This window comes from Gymnoscopelus braueri, assembly GCF_963280865.1.
Source record: "Gymnoscopelus braueri genome assembly, chromosome: 5".
Classification (NCBI taxonomy): Eukaryota; Metazoa; Chordata; class Actinopteri; order Myctophiformes; family Myctophidae; genus Gymnoscopelus; species Gymnoscopelus braueri.
This window is the reverse complement of record NC_137606.1, coordinates 53,849,711-53,864,710: the sequence shown is the minus strand read 5'-3', so window position 1 is coordinate 53,864,710 and position 15,000 is coordinate 53,849,711. Positions and strand designations below refer to the sequence as shown.

The window sequence follows — 15,000 nt, the reverse complement described above, 5'->3', positions numbered from 1 at the left end:
TAAAACACAAACCAAGCAGATGGAAACCATAGTTACGTCTAAACAACAATAACACATTGGAGCTACAGTACACAATGGTGTGGCAAAGTAACTTGTATAGCCCTCATACTTTATGTACGGCAGGAGTCAAAGGAAATTAGTCTACACACCGATAAATCTGTACATCTGCAATGTAGGACATGGTGCGTAGCCAAGGCTGAGCAGATCATCAAGGACACTCGTCACCCCAGCCAGAATCTGTTAGCAGTGGTGGAAAGTAACTATGTACATTTACTTAAGTACAATTTTGAGGTATTTGTACTTTACTTGAGTCTTTCCCATTTCCAATACTCTTACTTCTACTCCACTACATCTTGGATCCAAATGTTATACTTTTAATCCACTACAATCATTTGAAAACCTTTAGTTACTAGTGACTTCAGCTCTGTATACATTTCGTCCATTTGCAGACGCATGGTGAGCTTGTAGATCTGCTATTTTCAAATGATTGTTATACATTTGAAGACTTGAAATGGGACATTCTGCATAATGGGTACTTTTACTCTTGGCAATTTAAGTACATTTTGATGCCAATACTTTTCTACTTTTACTCGAGTACATTTTGAATTCCGGACTTGTACTTGTAACAGAGTATTTCCACATTGCGGCATTGATACTTTTACTTAAGTGAAGCAATTGAGTACTTTTTCCACCACTGTCTGTTAGCGCCGCTACTGCGGCCAGGGCCACCAGACATCTGAGCAGCATTCTGGCTGCCATCAGACTGTTGATGACACAGGCAACCACACAGCATTACTTTTATCTGTGACTGCTGGTGCGCTCTGTTGTCGCTGCACTGCCACGTTTGTTATGATATCTACTCAGAGGTGGACAGTAACGGAGTACATTTACTTGAGTACTGTACTGTACTTAACACATTGATTGCCTAGATCGAATTAATGCGTTTTTCGAATCCATCGCTTGCGTGCCGCAATTCTGAAGAACGCATATATGCGTTCTTTGGAATTTTCATTGTTTAATCTGTGATCGCGCTGTTCTGTTTATTTTTCATCATCAGTTTCGTTTTCCACTTACTTCACACTCCCCGGGATCCGGTTTCATGACGCAGATTCCGTTTCCGGTTCTCTTTTTTTTCCCGGTCATTTTAGGCCAGAATAGGGAAAAACACGTTTTTTTCACACGGTATAAAAAACGAACGGAGAGCTCCACTTCTATTTTCTTAAGTCTGGGTGACGAACAGTCATCGTCGTCGTGTATCACATCGTCCTTAAGCCAGATCAGCGATTGTCGAAAACGTCCAGTGGTGGAAAAAGTACTCAAATTCTTTACTTAAGTAAAAGTACCAATACTGCAATATAAAAATACTCTGTTACAAGTAAAAGTTCAGAATTCAAAATTTACTTGAGTAAAAGTACAAAAGTATTGGCATCAAAATGTACTTAAAGTATCAAAAGTAAAAGTACTAAATATTTGAAAATAGCAGATCTACAAGCTCACAACGCGTCGCAAAGCGACGCGTTGTGAGCTTGTAGATCGGCTATTTTCAAATAGCCTTTGTATAAAATAGGGCTAAAGGTGGTTAATGTATGTTTCGTAATATCATAATTTATATCTAAAAAAGTAACTAGTAACTAAAGTTTTCAAATAATTGTAGTGGAGTAAAAGTACAATATTTGCCTCTGAGATGTAGTGGAGTAGAAGTAAAAGTATTGGAAATTGGAAATACTCAAGTAAAGTACAAATACCTCAAAATTGTACTTAAGTACAGTACTTAAGTAAATGTACTTAGTTACTTTCCACCACTGAAAACGTCACATCCGGTTATGACGTATTGACTGTTTGAGCCTGTTTGGGGGGGAGGGGGGGGGGGGGTTGAGCGAGTCAGTGAGTGATCAAGGTGTCTATTTGCTGCTCTCTGCTGGTCGATCTATCGTATGTGTTTAAAACCGCAGCTAGACAAACAATTTGAATGAAAAATAAATAAATTTAAAAAAAGGAAACACGCAAATTGCTGGCACAGGGGTGAGTACATTATGAATAAACTCTGGCAGTCAATGTGTTAAGTACATATTCTGAGGATCTGCACTTTACTTGAGTATTAGATTTCTTTGATACTTATTAATAATAATAATAATAATACCTGGGATTTATATAGTGCTTTTCTGAATACTCAAAGACGCTTTACATGTTAAACTAAGAAGAGCAAAATAAAAACAAAACAAAAACAAAACAACTTTAATAAGAGAATCTAGAGAATAAAAAGTTAAAAAGTTAAAAGGCTGCAGAAGGCCAGGGAATAAAACAAAAGTTGAATGGCAGTTGAAAAGGTGGTAGGAGATCAGGCTAGGTGGGAAAAGCAGTTCTGAAGAGGTGGGTTTTGAGAGAGGTTTTGAACACGGCAAGGGTGGGGGCGGTTTTGATGTGAGGTGGGAGTGGGTTCCAGAGGGTGGGTGCTGCAACGGAAAATGCCCTATCACCCCAGGTGTGCTTGGTTTTTTTGGTGGGGAATTTGAGGAGGTTGGCATCGCTGGATCTGAGGGAACGGGTGGGGACGTGGTTGTGAAGGAGGTCGGAGATGTATTGGGGTGCCTGGTGGTTGAGGGCTTTGTAGGTGATGATGAGGATTTTGAAGTTTATTCTGTGTTTGACCGGGAGCCAGTGGAGGTCACGGAGGACTGGTGTGATGTGGTCTCTGGAGCGGGTGTGAGTGAGCAGGCGGGCGGCTGAGTTCTGTACATATTGAAGTTTATTGAGGGTTTTGGCGGTGATACCGTGGAGGATGCTGTTGCTGTTGCGTCGCACGTTCGTGCGTCAGTTCGTGACACACACACACACACACACACACACACACACACACACACACACACACACACACACACACACACACACACACACACACACACGCACGCACGCACACACATTCACTCCACATTTCAATCGCTCATCTTGTAGACTGCTCACAATATTGCCTCGTTAAAAAAAAGAATCCAGCAAACAGCCCAAACAAAGTAGTCCATAGGGACAACACTTGTTGTCGAGGTAAGCACAACGTTTAGATCCCTTTAGAGGGTTTAAAACTATCAATTTCACCGGAGTTTCGGCTAGCACTAGTATTTAGCACAGCGGTTCTCAAACTATGGGTCGCAACCCAAAGTGGGGTCGTGGGAGGGTGCCGTTGGGGTCACCGGTCACACATTGGCAACCAAAAAACAAGATCTTTATTTATCAAGGAAAAATTAATTTGACCAACATGAAGGGGACTGTGATGAATGCAATTAATGTTCATTGAGTACACCCTTTCAGTAGACTAGTCAGGCAGGGTTGTTATATAATCCTGACCAGCTGTACCTATTTTGTTGATTAACACAGTAAATGGTCAAAGAGAACTGTGTGAGTTCATGACAGGGACGGCCACATGACTTATACACAGACAACTCCGCCTCCAAAACTGGCTGAGTGGGGCACACAAACTGATTTTAGCAGTTCATAAACGGTTTACTCTCGGTTTACTCTTTTCAAAAGTTCAATATGAGAGGGTGGTATGAAAACATGGATCACGGGTCCATTTGGTTCCATCTGTATCAAGTAGTCACAGAATATTTATCTCCGGTATGATCGATCCCCAGATGGTTGTTAATCACGGAGGGTTTTCACTGTGCTTCCGCAAAATCATCGCGACCTCCCGTTTGCTTGCTATACGCCGTTAAAAATAAATTTTCGGCAAAAAAAGATTAAAAAAAAGAAGAAAAACACAGGAGCCGAGATACAGGATTTTTAAGTAATAAGTTAACCAGGAAGTGAATGGAGCAGTACATCTTTGGATCACGTTATCTCCTGGTTCTGTGTGAAAAAAATAAAATTATAATAATTCAAAAACTTGTCCAAACTCGTCGTTGGCAGTGTGGCCAACGGCAGAATTCGACGAGTTAACTCGTCCATGGCAGTCAATGAGTTAAGGACGTTGAGTTCATAAAAACAAGTGCTCCTCTTACCCAACACCCCGCTGAACGTGGAGTGGTGTTGTTGTGAATGGGTATGGTGCAGCAGCTTAATATATTAGTGTGGACACTCTATAGTTTAGTTCCGCATAAAAAAAAAGAAGAAATGGGTTCATTTGGTACGGACCATTCGGTTTGGTATGGGGCCGGTACACAGGTGTGGTTTGGTACTTTACACCCCTACTAGGAAGAGTTGTTTTCTCTAGTGTGGATACGCTGCTGGTGTGTCTTTAGAGTGTCGAACCGACTGAAGCTGCTGTCACACCAGCTGTTTACAGTCGAAAGGTTTTTCTCCAGTGTGGACACGCTGGTGACTTCTCAGGTTACTTAACTCACTGAAACTCCTATCGCATTGTTTACAACAGAAAGGTTTTTCTCCAGTGTGAATACGCTGGTGTTTTTTCAGGTTACTTAACTCACTGAAACTCCTATCGCATTGTTTACAACAGAAAGGTTTTTCTCCAGTGTGGACACGCTGGTGACTTCTCAGGTGACATAACTGTCTGAAACTCTTATCGCACTGTTTACAATAGAAGGGTTTTTCTCCAGTGTGAATACGCTGGTGTTTTTGCAGGGTGCCAAACTCAGTGAAACTCTTGCCACACTGTTTACAATAGAAAGGTTTTTCTCCAGTGTGGACACGCTGGTGATTTTTCAGGTTACTTAACTCACTGAAACTCCTATCGCATTGTTTACAACAGAAAGGTTTTTCTCCAGTGTGAATACGCTGGTGTTTTTGCAGGGTACTCAACACACTGAAACTCCTATCGCATTGTTTACAACAGAAAGGTTTTTCTCCAGTGTGAATACGCTGGTGTTTTTGCAGGGTGCCAAACTCACTGAAACTCTTGCCACACTGTTTACAATAGAAAGGTTTTTCTCCAGTGTGGACACGCTGGTGAGTTTTCAGGTTAATTAACTCAGTAAAACTCTTGCCACAGTGTTTACAATGGAAAGGCTTTTCTCCCGTGTGGATACGCTGGTGTGTCTTCAGGTGACCTAACTGACTGAAACTCTTGCCACACTGTTTACAATAGAAAGGTTTTTCTCCCGTGTGGATACGCTGGTGTGTCTTCAGGCTGCCTAACTGACCGAAACTCTTGCCACACTGTTTACAATAGAAAGGTTTTTCTCCCGTGTGGATACGCTGGTGTGTCTTCAGGTGACGACTGAAGCTCTTGTCACATTGTTTACGGATGTGAGTTTTCTTTCCTGTGTCAGTCAGATGATGTCTCTTTACTTTCAATTGCGTTAAAGTCTCTGTAGACTGTTGACTACTGTAAGGTCTTTCTTCTTCTGAGTTTCCTTGCTGCTGGCTTGTTGTCGGTAACAGTGGGTTCATCGTCAAAGCTTGAGCTATAAATGGGCTGTAATGGTCCAACTGTATTGGATTGGATACAGGGCAATTACCAGATGAATATCAAGTGTTTGGATCCCTGCTAATAGCTTCTCTTGTAGGGGTTGAAAGCCTCCTCGATGTCTCTCTCCATGTGTGTCATTCACACTGTGCAGTCTGGTATTAAGCTGAGCTGATTCAAAGCTCACTTCATCATTATGTTGTCACTATGATGTCAGCCATGCCCAAATATGGAGTTCCATGTCATTTACTGAGATAAAGTTTCAGCCCAGTCAAACTTCAATTGTCTTCCAGTATGAAATGAAGTTCTAAAAAGTGATGGAAAAGATAAACTAGAAACGTGTGCTCCTCGGAGCGCTGCCAGGCCGGGTTGCCTACCAAGGGCGTGAAAACTTTGGAAGGCAGAGTCATAGCCAGTTAGAATGGAATCTGGAAGATCTGAGTTATACATCTTGATCAAATGACCCAAGATAGGCGCTCGGGTGGCACAGTGGTAAAGTCCCTGCAGACCACCTCTGAGTCATAGTGTTGGGGGCTTTGTCAGAGTACCCGTTGTACTCGTCTGACTAGCCTGCCCCAACCCTCCTGATTTCGTGTATAAAGGGGCGGGTGTAAAGAGCCGGCGAGAGACTGCGGCTGATCCCATTGGTTCACCGATCTGTCCGTCAACCCCCGCCCCGTTAACACAACATTACGAGCGACGCCCACTGCACTCTGGTTGGTTGGGAAGTGAAACACTTCCTCATACCCAGTACGGGCTATGGTTGGGCCAGGCTTTTATTTTTTAGCAAAACTAAACAATAAAAGCCTGGAGATCGAGGCTACGTCTGACTGACTCTGTGTCCCTTTTGTGCTCATATATGGAGATGTCTGCCGCTGTCTGTCTACCTGTGTCCCTTTTTTGCCCATAAATGGAGATATCTGTTAGCCCTTGTCCCTTTTGTATGCCCATATATATGGACGTTGTCACATCTTTGACGTCAGAGGTCCGCCCGTCTGCTAGTCGGCCCTCCCAATAGCCAATTTTAATAACGGATTATGTTAAACAGCAAATGCAAAGCCTTAAGTATTGAACAAATTAAAACACTTCAATTGCAGGCCCAAATAGATCTTTTTTTCTTCTTTTTCTTTTCTTCCATTTCTTGCACTTATAGTCTTAAGTTGCAAAAGATAATGTTGCAAAATGCTCATGTTTGAGGTTCAGACATGAACTCTTTGTGATATGTGGCACCATAGGTTATATTTATTTCAGCATTGTTGCTGTATCAATACAGTAACCTCTGTATTGATTAGCGTACCATTACCACTACTGCAGTTCCTCTGTAGAAGGCCTGTAGGACCTTTGGGTCCATACTGACCTGCTTCAGTGGCCTGTATGTATGTAAGTATGGCCCGCTGTTGTGCCTTCCTCACCACTTGTTCGGTGTGAACATCCCTGTGATGTGGACACCAAGCAGTGGTGGAGGAAGTACTCATAATCACAAAATGTGATCCTGATCATGTGAAGGTCCTGACACCCACTAACTACATTGAAAACCTAACATCACTTCTACTGCTTAGATGAGGAGTTATTTTGTTGCATTGGAATTGCTGAGGTTTTAGACTTATTTTAGTTTGTTCAAGACAGTATATTAAACAGTATAATGTAATATGTTGTGGTTATTTGGTTATTTTGTGCTGCGCCACTAGGCTATAAAAATATTAATTTAGTTTACTCGTTTTGAACCAATGCTGCTCTAATTGGACTTAAAAACCCATATTAAAAAATACAGCAATTCATTGATGCAAAAAATAAGAAATTTACTTTTACTTTTACTTGTACTTAAGTATTTTTAAAAGCATGTACTCTTGAATACTTAGGTACATTTAAAAGCAAGTGCTTTTTTACTCTTACTTGAGTAACATTTTGACTGAGCTACTTTTACTTGTAGCGGAGTAAATTTAACCAGGAGTACTCTGTACTCTTACTCAAGTACTGGGGTCAAATACTCTGTCCACCTCTGTATCTACTGCTATTTGAACCGCCTCATTTTAATCCCATTTTGTAACCATGCCCATTATGTACTGCATATATTTTACACGGCTCATATTGAGCATATCTGACCAGTTTTTTCCTCCATCTCCATTCATTACCCCTTGCTTAAACTGCAAATGATGGAACTCTACAACAATGCTTTTCCCCCACTTTTTGTTTTTACACCGGTAAACATTGACTTGAAGTTGAGTAGAGGTAGCACTAGCAAATTACTAGTATTACTAGTAGCAATACTCTCAAACACACACGCACACGCACAAACGCACGCAGGGCACGCACACGCACACGAACACACGTGCATGCATGCGCACACACACACACACACACACCTGTGAGGTCATGGGTGGGCCAGGAGCCCAGTTCGCAGGCTCGGCAGGTGTATTCGTCGAACACAAACTCGTTCTCTTTGCAGGGAGTGCAGGTCCAGCAGCAGCTCACCTCGCCTTTACGGATCACCTGGAAAACATGCAAAATGATTCAACATTTTTCAAACACTTTCAAGATTTTTCAAGAATGTTCAAAAATAGTAGATGTACAGGCTTGTAGATCGGCTTTTTTCCTTCTTTTTTTTTGCCAACGCTAAAATCAAAAATGACACCGTTTTAACGGGTTAAAGGGTAGATTGGGGTACCAGAGAAAAAAAGTTGGCTATCAAATGGTAACCTGACAGGTGGGGGCGATATTGAGTTTCACAATACACCCTGCATCTGGGATCGCTCAGGGAGTAAAGCTACCCGTTCGCTGCATGTACCAACCAATCAGCGGCTGCTAGGGGCGGGATCATCCAATCACCTGCCAAGTAGCTTTAAAAAATGAAACGCCGTCTTGCATCGATTCTGCGACCGGAGTCTCAGATGGAAGTAGGCTGTGAAACAAAATGTGTGTCGCAAGCTTCTTCCATTTGGCGGAGTCAGGTTAATCAAATGGGGGTCTGTGGCCTAATGTTCGTATAGATAACCGACGTCTGACATCACTGCCACTAGAGGCCGCCATCCCCCTGGGAACTGTGTTCCAAAAATAAACAAGTCAGCCAGGTGATTTTACTCATAATGGATAATGAAGCATCAGCTGGCAGTGTAAAAGTAGGCTACTAATTTATTTAAGAATATTTTTAATACATTTTCCCCCAAACACAGACGTTATCAAAAGTCAATATTATTGCTGGAGGAGATGTGGTGAGCAGGTTGGCGACCATTCACATATCTTTTGGACATGTCCTAAAGTGCGGCAGTTTTGGAATGTAGTATTTAGCGACATCAATAAAGTATTTGATACTCAAGTACCACAAGATTTCAAGACGGCTATTCTAGGAATTGTGCCGACGGGTTTCGAAGGCAGGAAGAATATTTACCTCCTTCAGATATTGTTAACGGCAGCCAAAAAATGCATCACAATTAACTGGTTGGGTCTGCTCCCTCCGACCCCCGAACAATGGTTGAATAAAGTCAAAGAGATTAGAGTTATGGAAAGAATCACTTATTTGGTGAGGCTACAAAGCGAGCAATTTACCAAAAAGTGGACGCCTTTTGCACGCATTGAGTTTTGATACGATTTATAATTTTATAAAGAGATATGTATTATGTGTATGTGTGGATATATATATATTGTGTTACAGTGTATGTGTGAGGAATGAGGATACATACATTCTTCTGTTCTTCCATGCTTGTATATTTCTCTTTGATTACTTCTGATTTTTATCTTATTTTTTGTCTGTCTTTTGTTTTGCTTTACTTTTCTTATTCTTTTGTTGCTGCTGTCTCAATAGGGAGACAATGTGAAATATTGTACAGAAAGACTGTAAGTTGCAAAAAAGTCAATATTATGAACAACACAGAGTCACATACATGACAGAATTGCGGGGCTGATTTGTTATTTTTGAAACACGGTTCTTAGATGACGCGATCTAAGATTTCCCTATGGGATTTTCAATAGGAAAAATACTTCCGTGACCCAGGGGTAGCTGGAGTGACGTCCGAACTTCGTCAGGACCCCACTTCTCAAAGTGGGGTTTGGGGACCCCAGCATGTGGTAATACAGCATCACATTTTAACCACTTTATCCATGTATACGTTGGCTATTCAACAATAGCAGATCTACAAGCTCACAGCACGTCAGTTTGTACATCTGCAATTTTTTAATATTATTTTTTTTCAACATAAATCTTCTCTTCTGGGGGTCTCTGGCACAAAGCATCTTCAGATGGGGGTCCATCTGAAAATGGGGGTCCTTGGAACAAAACAAGTTTGAGAATTACTGCTCTATATCAAACTGAAATGAACCACCTGCCACTTATGTTAATTGACCAGAGGTCTATAGGCTCTCTCCTTTTTTCTCTCTACATCAAACCTGTTTGGTCAAATAGCAGATCTACAAGCTCATAACAAGCTTAACAGATCTACAAGAGCGTGGATCTGCTATTTTCACCCAGTGTTTGCCCCAGAATAGGGATGTTATAGGGTTCAAAGTGGTTAAAAAAGGTTTAGAACCATTCATTGTGTTGCTGTGGTCTTGTCACCTTAATTTGTCCCTTGGCACAGGGTTCGCTGCACACAGACTTCATGATGACGTCTTTGCTGGCCCAGATCTCGTCGTCGTCGATCTTCAAGCCGCGGTTGTCCCAGCTGCCCACGTTGATGTAGTCATAGTAGTCCTTCCCCATCTTCTTAAAGTTCATGATTTCATATCTGATCCAAAAAGTAATGTGCACCCACACACATGCACACGCACGCACGCACACACATGCACACACACGCACGCACGCACACACATGCACCCGCACGCGCACACACACACACACACACACACACACACACACACACACACACACACACACACACACACACACACACACACACACACACACACACGCACACACAATGTCACGACGAACACAGTCCTCACAAAGAAACGACACACTTCAAAGACGCTTTGTTATTCATGAAGAGTGGAAGTGGTGACTAATCATGTAGTATAAAACTGTGGCTGTACTGGTCAGCTCCCAGTACAACAGTATCAAACTGTGGTTGTACTGGGAAGCTCCCAGTACAACAGTATCAAACTGTGGCTGTACTGGTCAGCTCCCAGTACAACAGTATCAAACTGTGGTTGTACTGGGAAGCTCCCAGTACAACAGTATCAAACTGTGGCTGTACTGGTCAGCTCCCAGTACAACAGTATCAAACTGTGGTTGTACTGGGAAGTAACCAGTATGAAGCAGAGTCCACTTGAAAAGGAGAAAAAAATCGCAATGTGATTTACCCTGGTTAAAGGTTTACTCCCTGAATTGTTTTGTATTTATTTACCTTCCAGGAGAATCTCCGTTCTCGTCAAACAAGATGCCCTCCCCCGACACGCCTGTGAAGTTGGTCTTCATCAGGAAGTCCAGCAGGGTGGCGCCATCTATAGGCCGCATGGCATCGCACAGACCCTATAGACCACATAATTAATATACTTTTATTCTTACATACCTTATATACCTTTTTAAAATGTCCTCGTAATAGTATACATTTATATTATTCGCTTCAATACAATGTTTGAGGAAGCAGAACAAAATAAAGTTACTCTTATCTTATGCACCTGTACACAATTTGTAACAAGAACGAAAGTGTTCAATGATAAATAAAAACAGCATTAGAGCGATCGAACAATGCATTTACATTCAGGAATTCTAAATCACAAGTCATTGGAAATGGAGGTGAACCTACAGTATAGTGTCATTTTTAGATGACTGAACGACGCATATCCTAACATATCGTGGCTGTCGGGTCGAAATCTTGTAGGCCTATGTCCAAAACCAAAAAATAACCTGTGTTCCAATGGATCCAAATATGTACTTATAACATATTACACTTATGTAATTACTATGCAAAAATAGCCAATCTACAAGCTCACAATGCTATTTTTGCTGTGTGACACTGTAGTATGTATGAGTAGGTAATCATTTAAGAAAACATAAAACGTTTAAATATGGAGATACAAGGTTTCTGCCCAAATTCGACGATATCAGACGCTGGTACATGAACACAGACTTGTCTCTTATTACCTCCGTGCTCCGTTGTCATAATAAACTGTTCCACAACTCAAAGAGAAAGGGGTCGCACTGAGAAATAAAATCAAACCGTTTTCTGTATTCTTCCATAAGCCATGCCTCACAGACGTTTCGGCTCTCCCACCTTGACACACCGATGAAGGCAGGACAGCCCAAACATCTCTGTCATCGTGTGAGACATATGGAACGTTTCGATTTCATTTCTGAGTGTGACCCTCGTGATTGTAGAGGCAGGCACACGGAAGTCAAGCTGGTCCCAAATGCTCATTCACTGTAAATTTTCCCTCGATCTAACCAACTGTTGTAGATTTTATCATGTTTTTTTTTTTAATATCTGTGGATCTGCTCAGGCGCGCGGGAAGTCCTTAATACCTAGGGGGGCTGTGCGTCGGGGGGACGATTTTTTTTGTGATTTTTTGGGGGTTTTCTGTGTTTTTCCCCACACAAAAAGGCAGAAAGACAGTGTAAACACCAGGTTGAAGTTCATCCATGACCGTAACAGACTGCTATGATCCATAAAATATATATATATTATAAAAAATAAAATAAAAGAAAAAAAATGTTTTTCTTCCCATCACCAGGGGGGCTGCTCCCATCACCAGGGGGGCTGCAGCCCCCATAGCCCCCCCCTTCCCGCGCCACTGGATCTGCTGTATGAAAGGTTCAGAGGTTTGTTGTCATGTCCATGTAATAACTCTCCTATCTCTATCTTTTGTCTCTGCTTCAGGGGGGTTTGCGATCTCAGAGGCTGTGTCACGCTTGCACAGATTAATCTGTAGTATCATAGGAGCACAGACAAATTCAACGCAATATCATTGCAATAAACGGTTTAAGTGTCTGACTGAATTTTTGAAGAAAAATAAAACCTGCCATCCTTAATGACGTATAATAGGTTGAAAGGTAACCAGGTTGAAAGCAGATAAACGCAACAGATTTTCTGTCGTACAACAGAAAATCAAGGTCATCGCCCCCCTAGTCATCGCATTCTAACCGCAGGCGTTGTAACTGTCGTGTCAAGTAGCTTCTAACCCACGCAATAAAGATGGACCGTGAGATCTGAGCTCTGCATCAGTGAATGAGGTGCTGCTGGGGGGGGGGAATCGACATCATGCAGTATTTATTAGACGTTCACGCTCGCCCCAGAGTGAGCTTGATCCGGATCCAGGTCAATACATGTTTATCATTCATATAATGCAGCCCTGTGCACCTGGTAGCCTGACGCAGCATCTGTTGCATACTGTAGTAAGTTGCCTGCGTGAAAGTGAAAATGTGGCTCTTTCGTTCAAATAAAGCTTATTTGAACGTATCAATTTAATTAACCCATTAAGACCTGGAACGCATCTGTTTCACTTTAGATTTCTTTGGCTATTCAAAAATAGCAGATATACAAGCTCATAGCGCGGCACCGAGTGCCACGCTATGAGCTTGTATATCTGCTATTTTTGAAAAATCGTGAAAATTATGTTTTAAATATTTCTTTCCGTTTTTTTTTTTGGATTTTGAAAATGTTTAGAAGCGGCCTCAGGTCTTAATGGGTTAATAAATAAAAGATTTAAAAAAATGTATTATCGATAACGGAATTTACAAATCGATTTTGTGGGAAAAAATGTACTGTTTTTTTTTATAGCAAAAGAGCGGATCTATAAGCTCACAACGTGTCGCGTCGTGGCACGCTGTGAGCTTGTAGATCTGCATTTTTTGCTCGATATTATATATATGTTTTTAATTCTATTCTATGTTATGCGTTGATATATAAAATATAAAACACATTTGTAGGTGGTAAGCAGGATTTGATAGTGGATTCTTTATTTGACAGGAAGCCAGTGTACAGTCGGTTGTGGAGGACGGGTGTAATATGGTCTCTGTTACCCTCCATGCACCTCTCCCTTGTTCTCTCCCTCCCTTCCTCCCTTGTTCTCTCCCTCCCTCCCTCCCTCCCTCCCTCCCTCCATTCATCAGCCCATCTATCAGTCAAGGCAGTGATCTCCACCTGGTAGTCTGGGCACAGTGCCCGCTGCATGTTACGCACACCGTATGCCATGGAGTAGGTGACATTTACTCAAGTACTGTACCTACAGTAAGCACAATTTTGAGGTATTTTTCACTTTACCGGAGTATTTCCAATTGTCTATACTTTTACTTCTACTCCACTACATCTCAGAGGCAAATATTGTACTTTTTACTCCACTACAATTATTTGAAAACTTTAGTTACTAGTTACTTTGTAGATTTACATTATTATTACCAAACATATATTACCCACTTCAGCCCTATATACATTTCGGCCATTTGAAAGTAGCAGATCTACAAGCTCACAACGCGACGCATTGTGAGCTTGTAGATCTGCTATCTTCAAATTATTTTTTTTTTTACATTTTATACATTTGAAAACTGTTGATGTTATAGTTCCAGGCGTTAGCCAGGACCATCGTGCACGCAGGCATTGTTTGCATGGATTGCTCGTCATGGAGTCTAGAGCTTTAAACAGTGCAGCGCAGCGCAACGGTGAGATTTCTGGCACCGAACGTAATCTGTTTTAATACAATTCTGGCACCCGTTGTGTTAAGTAACAGAAGTAAAGAATGTGAGTAGTACTTTTTCCACCACTGGTAGGCGGTAACTCACCTGGTAGCCTGGGCACAGCGTCCGCTGCATGTTATGCAGGCCGTATGCCATAGAGTAGATGGCGTTGATGACGAAGCCCATCTTGGTGTCTTGGGCGTACTGCTGCCGCAGCGAGTCGTGCTCTGCAGAGAACAACACGGTCTCATCACCAAACCTACAATTAATAAATGCATAGCCGCGGGAAGTAGGGGTGCTGAGGGGTCTGTAGCACCCCCTGAAAATAATGTATGTAATAATGTATGACATTATTAATTTTTTTGCATAATGTGCCTGTTGTTGTTGGTCGTTATTTGGGGGGGATTTAGTGCAATATGTGTTCTGGAACCGAAATAAAGTAACATAAAATCCCCCAAAAAGTAACAAACCCGGAAAAATATTATTCAAAAACATACATTACCCACGAATTCAGCCCTACAGTATATGCATTTTGGCCATTTGAAAATAGCAGATCACAATGCGTCGCAAAGCGACGCATTGTGGACCTTTTTCAAGATCTGCTATTTTCAAATGATTTTTATACATTTGAAAACTTGTGAAATGGGACATACTGCATAATGAGTACGTTCTACTTTTGGTACTTTAAGTACATTTTGATACCAATACTTTTGTACTTTTACTAGCCTACATTTTTAATTCCGGACTTTTACTTGTAACAGAGAATTTCTATATAGCAGTATTGATACTTTTACTTTGAAAAAAATTTGAGTACTTTTTCCACCACTATATTGTCTTGCTATTTGCTATTATTTTTTAAATAAGTGGAATATGACACAAATGTTGTAAGGGGGTATGGCGCAAGTTTTTTTCCAGATAGGGGTTTGTGACCATATACATTTTTTGGGGTTCTTGACATCGAAAACGTTTGAGGAGCACTGTTTCAGAGATGGGGCAGGCATCATGCATGCATCAACTCTACATGTTCTGTTTATTTTATGAA

The 15,000-nt window shown here is 41.5% G+C and overlaps 1 protein-coding gene across 1 annotated transcript in view; it reads right to left on the bottom strand.

Moving 5' to 3' along the window:
- The window catches only part of grm5b (glutamate receptor, metabotropic 5b), a gene marked incomplete at both ends in the record, with an annotated part of 153,864 nt that overhangs the window by 28,310 nt on the left and 110,554 nt on the right, over positions 1-15,000 (bottom strand). Inside the window, 4 exons of the mRNA XM_080429309.1 lie at positions 7,720-7,846; positions 9,906-10,074; positions 10,693-10,817; positions 14,064-14,185. Of these exons, the coding sequence (XP_080285435.1) occupies positions 7,720-7,846; positions 9,906-10,074; positions 10,693-10,817; positions 14,064-14,185 (543 nt within the window). The remainder of the gene's footprint in view (positions 1-7,719; positions 7,847-9,905; positions 10,075-10,692; positions 10,818-14,063; positions 14,186-15,000) is intronic.